The sequence below is a fragment of the Prinia subflava genome, chromosome 4 (assembly GCF_021018805.1).
Source record: "Prinia subflava isolate CZ2003 ecotype Zambia chromosome 4, Cam_Psub_1.2, whole genome shotgun sequence".
NCBI classification, from domain to species: domain Eukaryota; kingdom Metazoa; phylum Chordata; class Aves; order Passeriformes; family Cisticolidae; genus Prinia; species Prinia subflava.
In genome coordinates this window covers 28,308,523-28,332,816 of record NC_086250.1, presented here as the reverse complement: position 1 = coordinate 28,332,816, position 24,294 = coordinate 28,308,523, and the positions used below count along the sequence as shown (strand labels likewise).

General features: G+C 45.6%; 1 protein-coding gene across 1 annotated transcript; it reads left to right on the top strand.

Annotated features, from left to right (window-relative positions):
• Window positions 1-14,710: 14,710 nt before the first annotated feature.
• On the top strand, window positions 14,711-18,881 carry SNRPF (small nuclear ribonucleoprotein polypeptide F). The gene is made up of 6 exons (XM_063394991.1): window positions 14,711-14,815; window positions 15,875-16,013; window positions 16,640-17,538; window positions 17,675-17,800; window positions 18,123-18,187; window positions 18,761-18,881. Exons 1-6 carry the CDS (start codon window positions 14,711-14,713, stop codon window positions 18,825-18,827), a joined length of 1,401 nt encoding a protein of 466 aa, XP_063251061.1. The 3' UTR covers window positions 18,828-18,881.
• The last annotated feature ends 5,413 nt before the right edge of the window (window positions 18,882-24,294 follow it).

Sequence of the window (24,294 nt, the reverse complement as noted above, 5' to 3'; positions counted from 1 at the left end):
AGGAGGAAAAACTTCACTATGTTTTTGCTTTTAAAAAATAATGATCTGCTGGAAGTGTGGGAAATATGTTTTAAAAAGCCCAGTAAATGGAGCACACGTCAGTAAAGACAGCTCAATTTCGTTACGGTGGTGTGATCACAAAAACATTTTCTACCATGCAACTTTTAATTAGTCTCGCAAAAAATTATTCTGCTTCACTTATACAGAGTACAGTAAATGGCTACATAAATGCGTAAGGAATGAAATAAATACACTTTGTTCAAATGTGGTGACCTTTGGGAAATAAGACTATAAGAGAATGAAGTTTCTTTCTGTTTCCCCTTGTATTTATCATGCGGCAAGTCAATGTTCCTTCATGAAATACAGTAATTATGATAAAAAATAAACCAAAGTGAACTTCTTCACTTCACACTTCAACAATCTTCCAGCCATAGAGACGCATTCATGCATGTATGGCTGTCATTTCCAATCCAGACAATTTTTGATAAGCTTTAGCTATTCTGAGGTGCTGCCAGTTTGAGTGACAACCTTGATACCTGCAACTAAATGGTTAATCTGTTCACCATTGTGAATGTAATCAGTACTCTTAGACACAGCAAAATCCCACATTTTTCTGATGTCTGAAATAAAAGTGGTTGTTAGTAAATAATATAGAGTATATGTACATATAATGTCCAGCACATAAATATTAATATGCATGGTACTGCCTGCACACATTCTGTGGTGTCACACATATGTACATATATATATATATGAGTATTAACCAGACAACATATGGAAAGCAAAATATATTTTAAAAATATATAAAATAGGTTTGCCCATGCTATAAATAATAATAATTAAAAAATTAAGTGATGATTTCACTACAGTAATATTTCAGATGTGCAACTCAGGTCTGAATCATGTGTGCTGTATGACTGCTTGGTATAGTTTAGCATCCAGGTCCCATGGAACTCAGGAGCATTCTGCCCTTGAAAGCACAGTCATTACTTCCATCCTGCTGCTATTTAAACACACTAGAGGATGGTGTGTACTTCCAAACGTGAATAAGGCAAAACCAGTGAAGGCAAAGGTTATGTAGGCAAAGGGTACTCAATTTCCCTCATTTGCTAAAGACATTACAGCTCCAACCAATGTGATGAGCTTGCACCTTTTAGTCCATTATCCCAGGCTGGAGTCAACTTGGCAACACCAAAAAAGTTGTATTTTTCATTTGTATGAGCGATTATATATTCATATGTTTGCTCAGCACCAAAAACACTGGTCTGCAGTTTTCCATCTATAATTAGCTTACTGATGTTGACTACTCAGGGAAAAAAAAATCCGATTTCATACCAATTTTCAGAATAAACTCCCTGAAATTCTTATATGTCCCAAAAAGAAAATGCATTGTATGAATAGTGTATCTGTAGAATGGAGTTTCTTCACGTATAGCCTCAAAGGTACCTCACTAAACACAGGTTCTTAAGTCTGGTAAATGCTGCCCACCTAACCCCACAAAAAGAGCTTTATAATAAAGTTCTTTGCTGACACAGCCTGTGGGGAAGGCTCTCCACAGGCCTAAATTCAGATAATTATTAAATGGTGACAAAGCATCATGGCATTCAGGTTTCCAGCCACTCTTATCTTATGGGTGGGTAAAGTGTCTGCCAGGGTCTTCCAGTGGGAGGTGGTGTCCGGATGCTGGGACAGGAGCGGTGTCACCCACCACCACAATCACACTTCACCTCACACAGACCAGTTCAGGGGGCATGGGAATTGCCATCCACTTCACTCTACTGAGAATTATCTTATCAAATACTTAATGCAAAGTCATAGCTCCATGAAAATTCTTGGTGTCTCAACACGGTAGTATTGTGAATAAAGCTTAAACAAGACTGTTTAGTGTTGAACTTCTTTCCTGTTTTTAAAGAAATCTTTAATTGCATCACCTCTAGATCTCATTTGCCTGAGATAAAACATGATAAGAATTTCCTGAGCATTTAAAGTAAAACCCTAGAAAACCATAGACGAGCTGATGTGTTTTATGTGCAATGCACAGAAGTATGTAAATCCATAAAGTGTCACAGGAATGAGCCAGCCCCTTTCCCCTTATAATTACATATCTTTTACAGTCTGTCAAAACAAGTAGTTACTTGCCTTATGTGAAACATCATAGGAAAGGAACATCAATATCAGTCCATTGCAACCTACTACCAATCAAATTACCTTAAGAATCATTTTAAAAATACATTTGCCAGAAAATACTCAACATTGTGTAAGACTGTGCTACATTCTTGCTTGATGAGCAGCAAAATAAATGGGCACAAAGGTTTAATGTCTAAGCTAGCATTTATTATACAAAATCCATATCAAACACATCTGTTTATTAAGTGCAGTTGCCAATGCTATTATTAAAGTTTCAGTGTTTTCCATCCTAAGCTCCTCTATCTTTGCTGCTTATAACTTTGGCAGTCTTTAATTGTTTGTATAAACATTTACCGGAGGCATATCTCTAGAAAAGCTTTCCTGGAAGCAGGAAATATCTGCTCAAACCTGATACGTTTCAAGAAAATTTCAGAAGGTCACTTCCAAGAATGGTGCTTGGGAAAAACATAGGTTCCTTTCCCTCTACTTAAAAAAAAAAGAAAAAGAAAAAAGAAAAAAAAAAAAAAAAAAAGAAAAGAGAGAGAGAGAAAAGTTTCTTCTGGGAAAAAAAAAGTTTTGGAGCAAAGACTTAAGTGCTGCAGCAAATGGTCTTTGTTAAGGGTACACCTTCTGCTGTGCTTGTGAGATGTGGCCATGGTCTAACCCTTGAACCCTAATCCTCCAAATCATCCCAGTTTGCATGCAGTGGTTGGAGAGAGCCAGCTCAGACACCACAATACTCTGTCTGTTGGCAGAGAAGCAGGCTTTTTTCAATTGTTTTTATTACCCAAGCTAGCTAAGTGTCTCTATCCTGCATTGCAGTAAACAATGCAATCAGGGCATGATCTTCCCTTTGCTGGCCTGGTCAGCACCCATCAGCGCAATGTCACAGCATTCCTGGGCAGAAGAGTGGATCCCCTACCGACCACCTTGGGTCCTACTGAGAGAACACTTCACCACTGGGCCTTCCCACTACCTGCACTGCAAATTGCCACACAGAAGACACTGCTCTGGAGAAGCAAGGCACCAAAGGATGCGAATGCCTCTCAGAGACCATGCTATGCTGCTGAGGCCACTCATGCCAAGTGCGTCTGCTGTAAAATATTGAAAGAACGGAAAAAGTCCCAAAGGGGGCAGTGTGGCAGTAGGGCCAGGTCACCTGGGGCACTCAAGGAGCATCAGGAATTGTCAGAAGCACTGAAATGGCTCATAGTATCTCTTCAGGCTCTTGGCCAAAGCAGGGGAGTGCAGGGCACATCAGGTGCCTCCTCAGAAACACCTGCTGGGCAAAGAAAAGCCAGCTCTCATCCTCTGTGCACTTTGGGGAAAACCTAACAGTTGTATAATTGATCTAAGAGAATACTCAGCAAAACAAAAACAGAAATGCCAAACTAAATGACAGCTTACAGCTTTACAGGAAACAGTTGTGTCAAGAGAACACCAGCACATCAGTGGACTCCTGACTACAAATGAACTAGACAGAGCTCGTCTCTGTGAGCTGCCACTGACATAATGGAAACTGCAGTGGAAACTTCACTGGCCAGAACTCCAACTTACTGAGCTCTTAGAGAATTCTCAAAAAAGGGATTTCTGTGACTCCACAGTGCACTCAGCACATACAGCTGGGCACTGCCCCAAGAAGTAGGAAAGTTAGGGCACTGGTAATTCAGGGATGGTTGGCATACGACCAGTGTAAACAGCTATAGCCATGCTCTCTCCCTGCATTTGTAACAGATGATGTGTGTTAAACCATAGGATTTTGAGTTATGAGCCTACTGCAGTCTTTTGTGCTGTCTGCCTTAGCCATTTGGTCCCAATTAACTGACCATCCCCACAGTTAATTCCTGGTTCCTATAGTCCTTCCTATCCTGAGCAGGCTAAGCCTCTGGCTTTGCAGGGTTCAAGAAAAGCCTGTCCACCTACACAAGCTCGGACTCCTGCTTGTTTCAGACAGGCAATGAGATACTCCAAGGTTCTGGTAGCTGGCCACAAACTGGCTGCATGAAAGCTTCTCCTCCAGCGTGCTCCACAGGGAAGTTTGTACACATACATTTGCCTTTACTGTGGACCCTTGGCAGTCCCTCACCTAGAGAGACCCTAACAAAGGAACACCAGTTTTGCAGAGAGGCAGAAGCCACTGGAAGCCACTGGACTCAGATGCAGGGCAGTGACTGCTGCCTCCAAGCCAAGATGTGGGCTTTAGGCTCAGGTTCAAGTCAAACATGAATTGCAGGCGTCACCTCTGGCACATTTCCAGAGCACCGGAGGCTGGAGTTTTTTTCTGTCTGCAGATCCTTCCTGGAAATGAGACTCTTTGGCCCATCTGCCTGAGGACCAGCACTGGCTTTCCTGGGAGGGGTGCAAATAACCCAGTAGATTTTGCAGAGGCTCCAACCCCAAATCACTCTTCCCTCTGGCTCTCAGAAGAGTAGAGGTGTCTGGCCAAATTAATAGAACCACAGCACATTAAAGCCTCACTGTGTAATGGAGGGAAGTCCAGACATATTTGTCCCTGCAGCTGCCAGTCAACCTTGATGACTCAGGTTTTTTTTGAACCTGGGCTCCTATTTCTCTGCCTCATCTCTCCAGGATATTGCTTGGGCTCAGACAGAATTTTCTAAGAAATTCAGGAACTCTAGATTTAGCTGCTCCTTTTAACCCAGTATCATTTATGTCTCTGACTTTCTCCTATCCAGCTAGTTTCCTTCTCTCTCTGAAATCGTGAGGGAATCTATGCAATACCTAGTCTCTCTCGACCAGGTCTCTGTTGACCTACGTGCCTATTGCCTACCAGCTCCTTTCTCTCCTTCCTCCCCACAAGACTCGCTGTTAAAAATGGCAGCAGATGAGGCCCTCTGTTACAGCAGAGCTTGCCACCTTACACAGAGAGCCTCCAACACCAGCCAGACTTTCTGAGCTCTGATCAGACAGATTTCTCAAAACACCAACCTTTAAACAACTTCTGTGATTTGGAGCCAGTTATTAATATGTATTAAGATGCTTGTGTGAAAACAGAGTTTCCAAATTCCTTCTGCACAATACTTGATCTCTTTCTTTTTTAACACACACAAGTGCACCATTTTATTATTTGTACAGATCACTTTGTTTTCCTCAGTACATAATTTCAATTCCAATTCATTAATGTGAAAGCATAAAAGAAGCAACCGCACATAAAGCAACAAAAGTTTGCTAAACCCAGAAGATGACAGTTGATAACTAAGGAAGTCCCATTATTTCTTGGCAAAGGAGACTGTGTTTCGAGAGACACATTCTTAAAGAGCCTCTCTTTAGTGAAGCTGCATAATTTGCATGAACATTATTTGCACAGAAAAATAAAGGGTTTCAATATGGATAAAGGGAGGCTTTAATGTGCCCATAATTTCTGTACAATATCCATCCCATGTCCTTCTTGTTGGCACAGCCCAGCCTTTTGACAGGTTCACAGAAGAGCCACTCTGGCATATCTTTTATGGTGTGGACAAAAGATCTGTGCTTTTGTTGGCACATACCTGCCCCCTACCTCCATCCTGCTTTTATACTGACATCATTGAAGAAAAAACACACTGTACTGATCTGAAACTGCAACTGCACATAAATCCTCTACCCAAGAAGAAACCCCTCATTTCTATCTTCCCAGGCTCACCTATGCCTCCTGCCCTGGGAGTTGTTCACAGCATGGTCTCCTTGCTGGGTAAGTCCATCCTAAACAGACTTTTGCATTTTGTTTGTGTTCCCTCACATTACTGCCACTGCCAGGCATGGAGAGCCAAGGGAAAGTCTCCTGTTTTTTGTGGTTTCCCTGTGTCCTTCCCTTTGGCTGTTACCAAGTGTTGTTCAACAAGACTGAGCATCTATTCCAAGCTACAGTCTTACACTGAGATAAGGTCTACCAGCATGTGGAAAAAGGCATGTTTCTTGGATGAAACCTGAAACAGGCTAACCAGTTTTGTGCCTCCCAGTACCTGGATCCTGTATATAACCCCTGTAGCACAGTGTGGCTTTGCTTCAGTTGATGAGAAACTCAGAGAGAAATTACAGCCCCCTGTTCTTAAGTCTGATGTCACTACCTCCTGACTCCCAGTCACAGTCTGTGGTGAAGGTCTGTGGTGGATAGTTATTACCTCACTGGAGATTTGATCAAAGATGGTGCTACTAAAATGACAATCAGCAGAGAGGAAAGATGTTTGACTGGTAGACATATCTGAAAAAATACTGCTTGAAGCAAAACTGTTTCACTCTGGCAAAGCCCCATAGAGTCAGGACTATACCTCATATGAGAGCTCTTGACAGTCCACACAATACTGCTACAAAAGTTCCCAAGTCACCAAGAGCTGATGAACAGGAAATTATACAGATTTTCTGCACATTGAGAAAATTTTGTGTTACTTATTGGAAAGGATTTTTAGACAAGACATTCTCCACAGTCAAACTGTGGGCAAGATCTATTTTTCCATTCCAGTATGATATCTGTTAGAAAATCTTCCATTATGCCTATTCCTGAAGGAAAAATAGATGTTCTTCATGTAAATATTTAGCCTGAGTTCTAGGTCCTCTTCACATTTTAACAGCACTGCTACAACAGCAAAACTCCCCAAGGGTGCACAGAGCTTGAAAATCCTCTTAGGTCCACAACAGTCATGACCAGTGCACCCCAAGAAGTTGGAACAGAGAGCTTGTCAGGAACCAGCTGCTGCTTTGCACAAGCCTACTTAACAACTGTCAGCCTTAGACTGAGGCATCGTATCACCTAATAGCTTGAAGGACCAGACTGGCCTGGGAGTCTGGCTAGGGGGGAGGAAGGAGGGTGGTCTGTCTACCTGGGACAGGTTGTATGGGGAGAGAAACAGGTTCTTACAGGGCTTTTTCAATTATGAACCCAACAGAAGCAGAAATTCATCTGCCACATAGCAGGGCTAACTCTGTGCTGCTGCTCTGGATCCTTTTTGATGCAAACCTGTCCTTTGAAGGTGCTGTCTCCCAATGGAGCTTCCATTTTGTGAACTCAGCTCTGCCCACTTGTAATTCGGGCTTTAAGTTCTTTGACTGCTACTGGTGCCCATGGCATGGTGTGTCCAGTGTGATGGCAAAGCTGATGCTCTTACTGCTCTGGCAGACATGACTGTGCCGTATCAGAAGTAGTTTGCCAAATGTGGAATAAGGATGCAGTGGAGGAAACCCCCACTGACACTGGCATATCACTAGGAAAAGGCACGGGGTGGTCACTAAATGTACAGCTGAGAAGCTGGAACATGGGGCAGCTCTGAAAGTTTCCTTAACCGTGTGTTTATGGCAGGCAGAAACAGTGTCTTGCTTTGAAAGACAGATATCTGCTAGGAAGGGGGCAGGACCTCCCTAGAGATGGAGAATTCTAATCTCCTCCCTCTAAATTATTCTAATTTAAAAAAAAAAAATTAAAGGAGCTTTCAGACAGAGGTATGGGGATAGGAATAACAGTTCTTTACTAGTGTATATGACAAAACAACAACCAACCAACAACTACAGCATCAATAATAAACAGAACTAAGAACTTTCACAGAAACCCGGGGCAGTTTGGTCTGGGTGCCCCTGCAGGACTCCGAGAGGCCGAGCTGGAAGGGAGGAAAGTCCCGGGCTGGTGGATGAGATGAGGAGCTCTGCGCTGGCAGCTGGAGCAGCAGGGGTGTCCCGGCAGGGCTGGGCAGGGCAGGGCTACAGAGTAGCAGGGGAACCTCAAAGCTCCCAAGAAGCAGCGGCGGTGGGGGGAGGCTGAAGAAAGCGAGCTCAGGATTCCCGGGTACAGGAGCAGATGACGGTAGATTTCCCAGGACGAGACAGAGGCAGAGTGATGGCCATGAACTCTTCCTGTAGCAGAGGGCAGCCTGACCGTCCTCTTCGGCGCTGAGAGCAAGAGTGAGCTCCCCTCCCCCAGATCTGTCTTTTTACCTTTCCCAAAGCTCATCATCTCTCTCCTCTGAGGGACACTCCCAGGGACTCAAAAACAATAGGTGTAGCCTTGTGCTGCCATATCCCTCAAGTACTCCCTTTTGTTCTGACTAAGTAGTCATCAAGGCTTCTTGGAAACTTATGGGGAAAAATTCTGTGAGAAGGAAAAAAGCAAATCTAACCTCCAACATTATCCACCCCGAATTTTTTCCCATACCAACCTATTACATTGAATTTAAACCTTTAAAAATATATACACACATGCACAATCTAAATTATATACATCTATACATACAGATATGGGTACAGACACATGATGTGGGTAGTTCATCTTAAAACAAGGTCTCCTTGAGGTATGCATCTGGTCTCTCTATCTCTTTGCATCACTCACTAGGTGCATCCTGGTCCCTGAGCGAAGACAACCCCACGGATGGGATTGTCTTTGCAGGAGGCAGAATTAATCTAAATGGTTTTTCCCAGCATACCTCTCACGTGTACTACTGGAACTCAGGGGCTCAGATTGGGCAGGGCCTGCTCGGTTGGTGGAACCACGAGTGTTCAGTAACCATGTGGCTTTTGCTAAATTAATCTCCCAGTTCTTGAAAGGCCCCCCCACCCAGTGCCTTCAAGGTGGTTTTAACCAGGCCATTGCACCGTTCAACTTTTCTGGCTGCTTGTGTGTGATAAGGAATATGGTACACTCACTCAACGCCATGTTCCTTAGCTTAGGCTCTTATAAGGCTGTTCTTGAAATGGGTCCCATTGTCTGACTCGATTCTCTCAGGGGTGCCATGTCTCCACAGGACTTGCTTTTCCAGGCCCAGGATGGTGTTCCTGGCAGTAGCGTGAGGCACAGGGTAGGTTTCCAGCCATCCAGTGGTGGCTTCCACCATGGTCAGCACGTAGCGCTTGCCTTGGCGGGTTTGGGGAAGGGTGATGTAGTCAATTTGCCAGGCTTCCCCATACCTGTATTTGGACCATCGCCCGCCATACCATAGGGGCTTCACTCGCTTAGCCTGCTTGATTGCAGCACACGTCTCACAGTCATGGATAACCTGAGAAATGCTGTCCATGGTTAGATCCACCCCTCGGTCTCGTGCCCACTTATAGGTGGCATCTCTGCCCTGATGACCTGAGGCGTCGTGGGCCCATCAAGCTAGGAACAACTCTCCCTTGTGTTGCCAATCTAGGTCTATCTTTGATACTTCTATCTTGGCGGCTTGATCTACTTGCTCGTTGTTTCGGTGCTCCTCATTAGCCCGACTCTTGGGGACGTGGGCGTCTACATGGCGGACTTTTACAGGTAGCTTGATACCCGAGCAGCAATGTCTTTCCACTCATCAGCAGCCCAGTTTGGTTTTCCCCCACGCTGCCAGTTGGCCTTTTTCTACCTTTCCAGCTAACCCCACAGAGCATTGGCTACTATCTATGAATCAGTGTAGAGACAGAGCTTTGGCCACTTCTCTCTTTCAGCAATGTCCAGGGCCAATTGAACAGCCTTGAGTTCTGCAAGTTGACTCGATCCACCTTCTCCTTCAGTGGCTTGTGCAACCTGTCGTGTGGGGCTCCATACGGCTGCTTTCCACTTGCGGTTCATCCCTACGATGCGACAGGAACCGTCAGTGAAAAGAGCGTAGCACGTTTCTTCTGCTGGCAGCTGATTATACAGTGGAGCTTCTTCGGCACGTGTCACTTGCTCTTGTTCCTCTTCATCTGTGAGATCAAAGTTTTCACTTTATGGCCAGTTTGTGATTATCTCTAAAATCCCAGGGCGATTTGGGTTTCTGATATGGGCACGCTGAGTGATGAGGGCAGTCCATTTGCTCCATGTGGCATCGGTGGTGTGGTGGGTAGAGGGAACCTTTCCTTTGAACATCTACTCCAACACTGGTAGTCGGGGTGCCAGGAGGAGTTGGGCTTCTGTGCCAATCACTTCTGAGGCAGCTTGGACTCCTTCATAGGCAGCCAAGATTTCTCTCTCTGTTGGGGTGTAGCTGGCTTCAGACCCTCTGTAGCTCCAACTCCAGAATCCCAGTGGTCGACCCCGAGTCTCACCAGGCACCTTCTGCCAAAGGCTCTAGGACAGGCCATGGTTCCCGGCTGCAGAGTAGAGCACGTTCTTCACCTCTGGTCCTGTCCTGACTGGGCCAAGGGCTACTGCATGAGCGATCTCTTGCTTGATCTGGGCAAAGGCTTGCTGCTGTTCAGGGCCCCAGTGGAAATCGTTCTTCTTGCGGGTGACCCGGTAGAGAGGGCTCACAATCTGGCTGTACTCGGGAATGTGCATTCTCCAAAAGCCTATGGCGCCTAGGAAAGCTTGCGTTTCCTTCTTGCTGGTCGGTGGAGACATCACAGTGATCTTATTGATGACCTCAGCGGGAATCTGACACCACCCATCTTCCCACTTTACTCCTAGGAACTGGATCTCTTTGGCAGGTCCCTTGACTTTGCTCTTTTTGATGGCAAAACCAGCTTCCAGGAGAATGTGGATGATCTTCTCTCCTTTCTCGAATACTTCTCTTGCTATGTTCCCCCACACAATGATGTAATCAATGTACTGTAGGTGTTCTGGAGCTTCACCCTTTTCCAGTGCAGCCTGGATCAGTCCATGGCAGATGGTGGGACTGTGCTTCCACCCCTGGGGCAGTCGGTTCCAGGTGTACTGCACGCCCCTCCGGTGAAAGCAAACTGAGGCCTGCATTCTGCAGCCAGAGGAATGGAGAAAAACGCATTAGCAATGTCGATTGTGGCGTACCACTTCGCTGCCTTGGACTCCAGCTCTTACTGGAGTTCCAGCATGTCCGGCACAGCGGCGCTCAGCGGTGGAGTCACTTCATTCAAGCCACAATAGTCCACAGTCAGTCTCCATTCTCCGTCAGACTTGCGCACAGGCCAAATGGGGCTGTTGAAGGGTGAGTGGGTTTTGCCGACCACCCCTTGGCTCTCCAGCTCTTGGATCATCTTGTGGATGGGGATCACAGCATCTCGATTCGTCCGATACTGCCGGCGATGCACTGTCGAGGTGGCAACAGGTACTCGTTGCTCTTCTACCTTCAGGAGTCTTACTGCAGATGGGTTCTCTGATAATCTAGGCAAGGTGTTCAATTTCTTAATGCCCTCTGCCTCCACAGCAGCTATTCCAAAAGCCCATCTGAACCCCTTAGGGTCTTTGTAATAGCCATTCCTGAGATAGTCCATGCCCAGAATACTCGGAGCCTCTGGGCCAGTCACAATCGGATGTTTCTGCTACTCTTTCTTAGTCAGGCTCACCTTGGCTTCTAACTGAGTCAATTCTTGTGATCCCCCTGTCACCCCGGCAATGGAAATAGGTTCTGCTCCCTCATGTTCTGATGGCATTAGGGTACACTGAGAACCGGTGTCAACCAAAGCTTTATATTTCTGTGGCTCTGATGTGCCAGGCCATAGAACCCACACAGTCCAAAAGACTCGGTTTTCCCGTGCCTCTTCCTGGCTAGAGGCAGGGCCCCTCTAGCACCGGTTACTACTCTCTTCCTGTGTACACATAGTAGAGGTTCCTTCAAGGGGGTCTGACAGAGCATCCTCATTTCTGTAATACCTGACAGCCTGGTCGTGGGAGGCTGAGGCTACCTTCATTCTAGTGGAACCCCCTCATTAGTGTTTCTCTCTTTGAGCTCACGCACCCGTGCTGCTAGGGCAGAAGTGGGTTTCCCATCCCACCTTCCCGTGTCTTCCCCATGGTCACGCAGGAAGGACCACAGGTCAGCTCTTGGGATGTACCCTCTCTCTCTAGCTGAGGGATGTTGGTTCTGACTCTGGGTCCTGTGACTCACACCGGTGCCACATGGGAACTGTTCCTCCTCATCTCCTCCCTTACCTCCCTTACCTCCCTTATCTCCTCTTGGAGTTCCTTAACCACGGCAGAGACCTGAGTCTGCATTGGGCCACTGATCATACTGTCAAAATTTCTAAGCTTGCTGGCTACAGAACCTACAGTCACTCGGCTGGTATCAGCATTAATCATTGACATGAATGTTTTGTATTCAGATGGCCCTTTAGTTGCTAGATTCCACAACATTTGCCCTGTGCATCTGACTTTGTTGGGGTCATTGTTATGCTGTCCATCCCTCCTAAAAACTACCTCCACTATTGCCACTTCTCTCAGCTGTTGGATCCTTTCTTCAAGAGTCTTCCAGCGCATGCTGAGGTGGTGCTCCTGCATTCTGTCTCTGTGGACAAACCTCTCCCTTACACTCATTAAAAGCCGGTCCCAAAGGTGAAGGGGTCCTTGCTCTTTTACAAATACCTGATTCACACCTGAGTCTTGGGTCAAGGGTCCCAAACCCTAAGTAACCAGGCTGTATAAGGCTCACGTCCCTGTCGTGCAACATCTTTTTGCAGACTACGGAGATTTTCATGACAGGGACTCAGCGATGATCTCAACCTCTGGCTCCCCTGTGGGCTGTGAGAGCCCTCCTTTTTTATCTTTATCACCTGGGTGCTCTGATTTCACCTTATATTTCTTCCTTTCCACAGGGGCAACTGCTGCTGGCTGTGACTGCCCCTGTGGTTCAGCTGGAACCTGGACAGTTGTAACGTCTGTGGGTTCCACTGCTGCACCTTCAGACTCTTCCTCTTCAGGGCAGGGGGAGGGTTTGCCACCAGCTGGGGCTAATGAGGCCAATGAAGCTACCACTAGTGAAGTGTGCTCCTTCAGCATCTGGCCCATCTCTTTCACCAGAACTCCCACTACATTTGGGTGGTTCATTTCTGAGGTGGGCTTCATGGCAGGGTGAGGTGGTGGGGCAGCATCCTTAGTCTGTGGGGCAGTGTCAGGCTCCATGGCAGCACCCTCAGTCTCTAGGGCAGTATCCTTATTCTCTGGGGTAGGTATCAGGGTGGTTATCCAGGTCAATCTCCCCTTGTCTCTGAATGCTAAACAGAACAGGCATACCAGCAGCACCAGCTACTGTATGATATCATTAGCATTTAGAGAAGATTTAAACCCTTCAAAAACTGGTGGAATAGACCTAAACAGCTGAGTGAAGGGTTGGGAAAAAAATTCCCCTGGAGTAATTTCCTCACAATAGGTACCATTGTTAAAGTAACCCCACAAACAAACACTTAGAGTGTGATAGCCATGTATCCATGTGCCTGCCTTCCAGAGGAAGTTAAAAATCCATGAATTCCTCACCTTATTAACCCATAGTGCAAACTGGATAACAGCCACAGTAGCCTTAGTTATAGGGCCCATGTTTAAATAAGGGCCTGCAAATGGGAGAAACACAGCCACAACCACATGCCACCCAAACCAAGGTAAGCTAGACCACATGATGCTATTTAGGGAGGTTTCTACACCCAGTGCACAAGGTCACTTAAGAACTGTTATTCCTTTTCCTCTCAATGCCCTCAAGCTGCACATTGGGCGCCAAAAATCTGTCTTGGTTTGAAAGACAGATATCTGCTAGGAAGGGGGCAGGACCTCCCTAGAGATGGAGAATTCTAATCTCCTCCCTCTAAATTATTCTAATTTAAAAAAAAAAAATTAAAGGAGCTTTCAGACAGAGGTATGGGGATAGGAATAACAGTTCTTTACTAGTGTATATGACAAAACAACAACCAACCAACAACTACAGCATCAATAATAAACAGAACTAAGAACTTTGAGGGCTTTCACAGAAAGCCCGGGGCAGTTTGATCTGGGTGCCCCTGCAGGACTCCGAGAGGCCGAGCTGGAAGGGAGGAAAGTCCCGGGCTGGTGGATGAGATGAGGAGCTCTGCCCTGGCAGTTGGAGCAGCAGGGGTGTCCCGGCAGGGCTGGGCAGGGCAGGGCTACAGAGTAGCAGGGGAACCTCAAAGCTCCCAAGAAGCAGCGGCGGTGGGGGGAGGCTGGAGAAAGCGAGCTCAGGATTCCCGGGTACACAGCAGATGATGGTAGCTTTCCCAGGACGAGACAGAGGCAGAGTGATGGCCATGAACTCTTCCTGTAGCAGAGGGCAGCCTGACCGTCCTCTTCGGCGCTGAGAGCAAGAGTGAGCTCCCCTCCCCCAGCTCTGTCTTTTTACCTTTCCCAAAGCTCATCATCTCTCTCCTCTGAGGGACACTCCCAGGGACTCAAAAACAATGGGTGTAGCCTTGTGCTGCCATATCCCTCAAGTACTCCCTTTTGTTCTGACTAAGTAGTCATCAAGGCTTCTTGGAAACTTATGGGGAAAAATTCTGTGAGAAGGAAAAAAACAAATCTAACCCCCAACAAACAGGTTCTTGCAGTGCCAGCAAGCTCGGCTGAATCAGGAAGGAGTTCTGGGCCGCCGAGGTTTCTCTCAGCAGTGTGATGGTACGAAGGCCCTCTCAGCCAGGTTTTATAGGAGCACAGTGCATTAGTGATGTCAGCGAGAATTTGCACTTACACACACAACGCCATCTAACCAACCCCTCCACCAGAAATGCTGCTGCCCTTGAATATCCAGCTGCTTAACCTATCTCCTTAAGAACAGATGTAGGCATTTGTGTTAAATTCCCATCCTTGAGCTGCAAGAGAAAATCCTATCCATCTATCCAGGAGCTAAGGTTTGGACTAACCTATTACAACAACTCTTCCTGTTCATTTCCTGTTGGGCAACAGCCTAAACACCCTGACCCAAAGGCAGAAAAGAATGCAAATTATTACTTCCCCTGTTACATGGGAAATACAAAGAGGACAAAAGGTGAACTTCACCCCTGTGCTGAAGGTCCAAAGATCAGCGTAAGAAGACTGTCTCTGAGTCAGAATGATTCAGTCAACAAGGTAAGCAGCAAATTCCTCATAAGGGGGAAAGAAAAACAACAGTTATTTCATTTCCTGATTAACTGATTTACTCAGTTAACTACATGAGATGTAGTCACACATTCTGTGCTTTCAGTACTCCTTCCTACCCTACCTCCACACAAAATTGCTGCAGACCCAGTCTGAGATGAAGTTGAGATTACTGAGACATGTGAATTCATGGACCAGTTATGAAACAAGAAGTCAAGCACTCTCGCTGTCCGATTTCTACACTGACATCCATGATGCTGGGAAATGCCTGTTTTTTGTAACAATAGGGCTGGAATATTTACTCACCCGAGGAAAAGATCATATTAAAAGAGGAATATAAATGCTCGTATTTTTTGGTACACAAAAAGTTTTCCCAGCGTGAGTAGGAGACGTCAAATTGGTCAAAATTGGTTTCATATTTCATATGTAAAAGTAACAAGTGCTATTTACAGATAACATACCAAACCTGTTATATTGCCATTCACAGATATACATGTTTATCCCTGTCAGAACAGTGCAAAAATTGCTCTTGCAGTATGATTTTATTCAGGACACTCGCTGTAAGCTCATTGCATTCTGCCACATTATACATGTTATCATGTGAAATCAGCAATTCTATACTGCTAATGGCATTAAAAAAATCCTCCATTATATATATATAATATATAATATATAATATATAATATATAATATATAATATATAATATATAATATATAATATATAATATATAATATATAATATATAATATATAATTATATATAATATATAATATATAATTATATTATATATTATATATTATATATTATATATTATATATTATATATTATATATCCACCATTTCTCATTGTGCTTATATTTTTCCTACATAGTCTAAACAGATTTCCTTACAGAAAAATCTTATAAGTTAGTTACTCTTTCAGCTGGCCCATGGTAAGTCCTGCTACCAGAAAGATAATTAGCATGATTTTGGTGTTGTTTCTGTTGCCCATCCACTACATCCCAAAAGAAAATCACACTTATTTCTAATGGTCATGGAAATGCGCATCTAGATATCTTCACAAGAAATTTCACCTCAATATGAGGAAGAACTTCTTCACGTTGAAGGTGGCAGAGCCCTGGACCAGGCTGCCCAGGGATGTCGTGGAGTCTCCCTTTCTGGGAGGCACATTCCTGTGTCACCCATTCCAGGTGATCCTGTCTTGGCAGGAGAGTTGACTGGATGATCTTCAGAGGTCCCTTCCAACCCCAACAATTCCGTGATTCTGTAACTGCACTTTTGATACATGCCAGGGAAGGGGAATTAAAATCCCATCTGTTTCACTCCTACACATTCACCCAAGACGGCTTGTTGCATCAGCAGCTCTAAACGCACAGCTTTGAGGAGGCGATAATGGTTTTGCTTTCAATACTAGGGCACCAGACTCACCTTTGGAAGGCTAAATGCACAAACCCCACAATAGTTCTGTTCCTGAAAGGGTAATTTTCCCGAACGTGTGTTTTCCACATTCAGCACCCAATACACCGAAGATCAAGGGAATATGCTGTATGCAGGAACAGAAATACATCTCGTGGCATTTGATGAATAGAGTATAGAATATACATAGAGTAGTAGAAGACATTAGTGAGGATGTGACAAATTGGTAAACGGAACAGAAGTCGGTTCAACATATTTGCCTGTCAAAGGTTAAGACATAAATTACAGCTAGTGCGGGACTGACGTTTCACGAATCTCTCTACACCCAGGAACATCTTTGCCAAGGAATCAAAAGACACCGAGAGGGAACTCGCACTCAACGCGTCCTATGAACTCTGAGATTTTCTATCCCTGCGTGTGGAATCGCGACAAGGGGCTGCTCCGCGGATTTATTTTCGCAGACAGAGGGACACCGCCAGGCATTCGCCGCTCGCGGGGCTCCACGGCCGGCACCACCAGGAGGGGCTGTCAGAGCCTCCCGCCCGGTGCCACGGCCACCGCGCCGCTCAGGCGCTGCCACCCCGTGGGCACCTGCCCTGCACAGCAGGAACGAGCCGCACCCGTGTGCGGGGCGGGCACGGCCGCGGGGCCGCGCAGCGCTGCGCCGCTGGCACGGGCACGGGGCACGGGCACAGGGTACAGGCACAGGGTACGCGCACAGGGCACAGGGTACGGGCACAGGCACAGGCACGGGCACAGGGTACGCGCACAGGGCACAGGCACGGGCACGGGCACAGGGTACGCGCACAGGGCACAAGGTACGCGCACAGGCCACAGGCACGGGCACAGGGTACGCGCACAGGGCACAGGGTACGCGCACAGGGTACGCGCACAGGGCACAGGGTGCGCGCACAGGATACGCGCACATGTGCGTCACACGGCCACGCACAGGGGCACGGGCTCACGCGCGCGCACTGCCCGCGGCCGCGCGACCCCGGCGCGCAACAGCGATTGGTTGGGACGGGGCTGGGATGGGGCTGGCCGGGCCGGCCAATGAGAGAGGCCCGCCGCACCGGCCAGCCAATGGGCAGCCGCGCCCGTGGCCCGGCGCGTCCGGGCCCGCCAGCCTATGGGGAGAGCGGCGCGGCGCGGCGCGGGCGGGAGGTCGGGGTGGGCCAGTGGCGCCCCCGGAACTGGAAGCGGAGCTGCTTGCCATCGCTTCCATCGCTTCCATCGCCTCCCGTTGTCCCGCGGCGCGCACGAAGGGTTCCCGCGCGGGCCTGCGCTTCTCCCGCCATGGTAAGCGGGAGCCGGGACGGGCGGGAGCCGGGCCGCCACCGGCCCCGGGCGGCGAACCGGGAACTGAGGGGCCCGGGAGCCGGGAGGGGCGGGAGGCGCTCCGTTACCGGCGCTGACCGTGTGCTTCCCCCGCCAGAGCCTGCCCCTGAACCCCAAGCCGTTCCTGAACGGGCTGACGGGGAAGCCGGTGATGGTGAAGCTGAAGTGGGGGATGGAGTACAAGGGCTACCTCGTCTCCGTGGACGGCTACATGAACATGCAGGTGAGGGGCCGGGGGCGGTGCCGGCGCTGTGGACGCCTCATCCCCGGCAGTGTTGAAGGCCGGGCTGGACGGGGCTCTGAGCAGCGTGCTCTAGGGGAGGTGTTCCTGCCCGTGGCACGGGCCGGAATGAGAAGGTGCGTGAGGGCCTTTCCCGCCCGCAGCCGCGCTCTGGGGTGCGGGCGGTGCCGCGGTGCGGTGCGGGAGGGAGCGGGGCCGCTCGGCCTCCCGGGCGCTGGAGCCGCGCTGGGGCAGAACCGTCCTGTGCCTTGGGAAGCCGCTTCTACTGCCGTCATTCTGATTATTTTCTCATTTTTCTTTCGAGCTTGCGAACACAGAGGAGTACATAGACGGTGCGTTGTCTGGACACCTGGGTGAAGTTTTGATAAGGTAATTGGGGTATTTCTTTATGGTGGAGGAAGGCTCCAAATCACCTCACCACTTGCATTAAATTTTATCCTGGTGGGTGCTGTGTTTCTTGTCTAATTAAGATGCCAAGTGCAGCTCTTACAGGAAGGCTATGAATGTGTCTTTGATATCAAAGTCCCTTCTGAGAGGAGACAAATTAATTGTTGAATATATTTAAAGACGTATCTACTATCTCCTTTGTGGTGACTAAATGCTTTTGTTTTCCACATTATTGTATATCTGGGAGTCCTTTGGCATTGTAAACTAATGCATTGCAACTGGAAATGTTTTGCATGCTTGAAAGTTAAATTTGACCTTAACTGTTCACCCAAAAGTAAAAATTTTCTTGTACAGCATTGTCAAACAGTTACTACATTTATGAAGTTGCACAATTTAATGTACTGTGTGGAAAAGGTGTACGAGGTCAACAGCATTTTATTCTGTAGAATTTGGCTGTTGCCAGGCTATATTCAAACAAAAAAATGTTTAAAGCATGTTTTATGTGGGGAAAATGATAACATTTAGAGCTAAGGGAACTCTTGGTTCTGTTTACAGGTGCAATAATGTTTTGTACATCAGAGGTGTGGAAGAAGAGGAAGAAGATGGAGAAATGAGAGAATAGGTGTTTTGTATTTCTGGAAATAAACTTTTTTTTTGTTTTGCTTTGTTTTTCATACTTTTGTAGTAAGGTGTTTACTTTTTTTCTGTTGTGTTTTAGTACTGGGAAAATTAACCCTTTAAAAGGTCTCTAATAATTTATTGGTGTCTGAAAAACAACTGCTGAAGGAACAACAGGTAATTGTTAAAATTTAAAGCTGAAAATACTAAAATGAGAAGTATTTAAAAAATACCAGTTATCTTCCCATCTGAAACACAGGAGGACTTGGCAGTCTGTATTTTACAGTATGTATGTAGTGATTGTTTGAATACATTTCATCTCTAAACCTGTTTATGAAACATTTGGAATTAGCTGGGAAGATTTCACTGCAGGTGAGGTGTGGAGATCTGTTATACCCCAGTTTCTCTCAGAAATACCCTCCTGCTTTAGGTCAGGAAGCTTGAAGTGTGGCTGTATGGTCATTAGGGAAGGACAAACTTGTATAAACTCAGTAGCCAACAGCCACACAGACACAAGCCTCCTGGCAGCCGTGGCGATGCACAGATTTCAGTGGCATTAATAGAGCTGAGACAGGAGAGTGCAGAACGGGAGTGTGCTTTGTGAGTCTGCTGAAGAATGGAAAGGGTCCTGTGGTCCTCCTCAGCGTGTTGTGCAGAGATGGTGTCCTGTCTAAGAGCTGCACAGGTTGTGGCTGCACGTGGAGTGCAGATCTGCAGCGCTGTGGCTGGGGTCACACGTCCTGCCAGAGGCAGCTGGAGTGGGCAGTGCCCGGAGCTCGGGGCTGCGTTAGGATAGAGCATGGTTGTGTGAACTGGGGGAAGGACAGCAGCCCCTCAGGATAGATCCTGCAGAGAAATACCTCCCTGTTTCTCTCATGTTGGAAGTCATCCCTGGAGCTATCCACGTGTTCCCTTAATATTTACACGTGTAAGCTTCCCTAAAGAGTGAAAGATCACTTTGGATGTACTTGTCCAGGTGTTTCATTGCTGAAACCAGACCATTTTTGGCAGCGTGGAGGCTTTGCAGCTCTGCTGAAGTACCCTACAATGCCATTGGAAAGGGAAAAGAGCTATTTAAGCTGAAATCAGTACTATCACAAGGATAAATGAGTACTTTAAAATTTGCAATAAGCATAGGAAACTTCAGAACAACCCCATGTGTTCTTGGTGATGGCAGGAATGAGAGGCAGAAAAGCATCTTGCCTGGTTTGCAATGCAGCATGCCCTGTTAATGACTTCATGATGCAGAATAATGCCCTTCCTGTGCTGCCATGTAGTCACAGTGCTGTCAGAATTGCAGGAGGAAGGGCTGTGACTGTCACCTTCGTGTCTAAATCAGTTCCTTCTCTGCAATGGGCTGGCACTGATTTGAAAGTGCTCTTCCTCATGAGGAGGAAGTGGGACTGGAAGTGAGTTTGTCATATACTGTCTGAGCACTGGATCAGCAGATAGGGCCATCACTATGACAGCTCACCCAGCTTCAGCTTTTCAGAGTAACGGGAAGACCAAGCTCATGCTGAACCCCTTCTGTGTGCACAGATGAATGTGCCTGTTTCTCAACTAAACAGGCATATCTGTAGTTGTGCTGTGCAGCCAGAGTGCTTAATTCCTTTCCTAAGGGTAAAGAGAATGTTTTTACCTTGCAGAGAGAGCTACTTCCTGTAATTTATAGCACTTCTGGTGTCTCCCTTCCCACAGGGTGAGAATTCCTCAATGTAGAACACCGGTGGTTGTTGGTGAAATGCTGGTTTTTGTGCTAGGAAAAATCTTCACACAAGGAAAGTCCTGTAGCAGTTTGAAATTAGTAGAAACCTCTCTTAAAAGAAAACAAGGCAAAACACAAAAGAAGCAAGGGAGCATTTTGTGTATAACATCCTTAATGTTGTAGATACTTGCTAACTTAAAAATGGGCTGTTGATATTCCAGGACAGACAGCCTGAACCCATCATCAGGAAAGCAGTCACATCTGTTTTTGAAGAGGGCTCTTGAGAAATGAATCAAAGTAGACAGACACACTGGTGAATGCCTAGATGCAACCACTATCTAGAAGAAAGTAAAAAAAAAACCAAACCAAAAATCCACAGTAAGATGAATAATGGGAAAGACAAGTGGACTTACATTTTGGAAAAGCAAGAACTCAGAACTAAGGAAACAAAGATATTTTTATCATGTAATCTATCTCCCTCTTTCAGACAAATAAGCTGCTTTATAGAGTTGAGTTTTCATCCTCAGGAAGTGTGATCCTTTCACACAGTCTCACATTCTTTTGAGATGTTTTGTTATACCTTTTTTTTTCTGACAGTTACATTCCTTAGACCATTACAGTTACATTTTAGACAGTTACATTCAATCTCAGACCATTTTACTTTTGCGTGGTACCAGGTGTCAAACACTTTAACTAAATAATACCTTGGTGCATAAGTTGATAGCTAATCTTAGTTCAGTTATGCTGCAAAAATGGAGGCATGTGTTTCTCTTTGCTACCATCAAGTGTTCCATTAATTTAGATGGAAGAACCCATGCAGATAAAGTCAGACAACAACTTAAACGTGTGCTTAACTTAGATCCTGGTCCTAAATGATGTGGAAAAAATTGCAGTGCAAGTGAAGATAGAGTACTCTGAATATATCAGAGTAATTGCAGCTGGTTCTTAGTTTGTATGGAGGAAGGCCCATGAATACAGATTTTTTTTCTTCTCCTCTGGAGCAAGTCCAGAAGGCAAAAGAACTGCAAAAATTCACTTAGGTGTATATTAAAGACAAATAAAAGGGCTTGTGATTTTACATGTTAAATACAAGGTACATAAAGTAACTAAAAAGAAAAATTGCTTTCATGTGTTTAAGTTATTCCAATTGTTTATAGGATAAAAGAAAATGGAGACAAAGTAGCAGGACGCTCTCAGGAAAAGATTATGCCCTGCCAAACCACTTACTAAATATGGTGAAAAGATGGTCAAAAAGAGCCCAGAAATAGTGAGCCATGACGCATACCACGTGTAGCTTCAAGCTTATAAGCTTATTTTTGTGTGTTTCTCATTTGAGTATTAGGTTGTTTGCTGTTTATTTTTTACTTGGAAACCTTCCCATTCCTAAGAGTACATAAGAAAGGGTACACAACCTACCTGAGAAGACCCTAAATCCTTATTGTTGCTGAAAGAAAAAAATGTGCAAACTCCAGTTCTGTATTGCGCAGCTCACAGACTGCAAAGAAGGACAAGCTTTAGCCATAAGCCCAGATGCTGGGATTGTACCAGGTGCCCACAGCTCATGTGAAAAGGAAACCAAGGCACATAGGCTGGCAAGGTTGCACTGTGGTCAGGGAAAATCAAATCGTGTCCCCTGAGGCAAATTGTGGTGTTCCCTTCCAATGTCTCTCCCTCCCGAGGCCATTATGGAATTTGTCAAAGACATCTGGAAACAGGATTCAGGAAGCTCTGAATCTGAGCAAAAGCAATGTCTCCATGGTTTGAGGGATGCAAGGTTCACAGAAAAAAATAGAAATCCAGAATTTACTTTCACTTTTGCAAAACTGTGCAAAAAGTATTTGTAAATGTGATATTAAGCTCAATCCGACATGAGGGAAGTCAAAGGTACATAACAGATTTGCAATTTAGTTTGGATGTATTCCACATTTGCAAGTCACTTTTCATCCAAGTGATGCATTTTCTGTGTTTGATCCTGAGGGTTTTCTGACCTCTGCTGCTTTTGTAAACAGGGAAATAGCACTCAGTAAGTTTCAACAGTAACGGACTTGTGTTAAGGCACGCGTGGTGTCCCCTTCCAGGACATTTCCTCATGCTATGTGTATTACTGGAAAGGTCTGTTTAGCACATGAAAAAACCTAATCTACAGATTTAAGGAAAAATTAGCCAATACTTGATCTGAGACTCATCTCTAAGGTTGGGCCTTTTGTTTTTAATTACAAGTTGTTTACAAGAACAGACATTCTAATGTAGTTCTGACAGTGTATTTGAAAAGGGGTTCTTGAGGAATAAGCATACCATATTCTCATGTAAAGCACCAGCAAGAAGAGATGAAATCCCTTAAATCAGTAACCTGATACTCAACTTGTTTCTCTATTTCTCCTGGGATTTTTTCTCTCATTGAAAATGTCACCTTTAAAAATTATTTTCAAAAAGAAATTTCACTGGAACTTTAAGATGATTTAAAAGCCATAAATTTAAGAAATTTATGCTGGGTTCCTTTAGTACCCTACTCTGTTTACATCTAGTGATTTCTGCCAACATTTCAAAAATACAGCCGAGTATTTACAATCTGTACTTTTTGAATCAAACTAGAATTTCCTGAGGATGCAACCTAGAAACCATCCCTGCACTTACCTTTCTGGGCAGTATTCTTAAAAATAGATCAGGCACAGCATGTCAGAAACCTGCCTGCAGTGGATTGATCTTATTTCATATGCTGATCTGTTACAGAGAAAATTCTTCACCAGAAAAGAACCAGGGCATATAGAAATACACAAGCACATCTGTAAGTTTTCTGCAAACAGAATATAAATCCTAGGAAAAAATACACTCCTAAGCATAAAGTCCTCACCAATTGTCAGGATTTAAATCAGGATCTGACCTTGATTGTTGGAGAAGCCTAGAGCACAAACCTGACTTTTTCTTTAAAAGTGTAACAACACAGCTCACAGGTGTGTTGATCTCTCCTTTTTTCCCCTCCACCACGACATGCTGTGTTTCATTCCTGACACAACAGCTCTCAGCCCAGCGCCACTGCTTAAGCATCCCCCACAGTGGGACATCCTTCTGTGCTCATTATGATGCTGTTGCCAGGTTCCTCTTTGATTTCTGCCTTCAAACATGTTGTGATACTGCTGGGGAGGACCAAAGTCAGCAGCAGGAACTCCTGGAAGTGGTAAAGCACCCTCTACCAACTCTCCTGTCAATCTTCTGCATGCTTAAGTGAGAGTTTAGGAGGAAGACAAAGGTCGTGGTGCAGCATTTACACCAGCATCACAAGGTAACACCCAACTTTATTGTAGTTTTATTCACTTTTGAGGTTTGGTATTAAATACAAACTACTGGGCTTTAGATGCAAATCTTGCCTCCTTTGCAAACAAGACTTCACCAGAAAGGCTCATTCGAAGAGCCAACATATCCAACCCTTTCTGCTGAACAGGAATATGTATATGCACATAAATGTGTTACCAGCATTTTAAATCGTTTCTCTTTCTAAAAGAAAAGAAGGTGTCTAAAGATTGGCATCCTGGGAGAAGTGTTTGAGGGACCAACTGTTTAGAAAGACACTCCATTTTCCAGCTGGGAAATACTGGAGTCCTGTAGAGGCTATGAATATGTGAAGAGAGAAGAAAACCAAAAAAATCCGTGTTGGGAGCAAATATTTACTCCCTGATTCTCCCATCCCTCGTTCTCTAGGGGGCAGCAGAATCGCACAAACGTTTCGGGTTTGGAATCTTTTAAATGAATGTCTGCCTGGATAAACGAA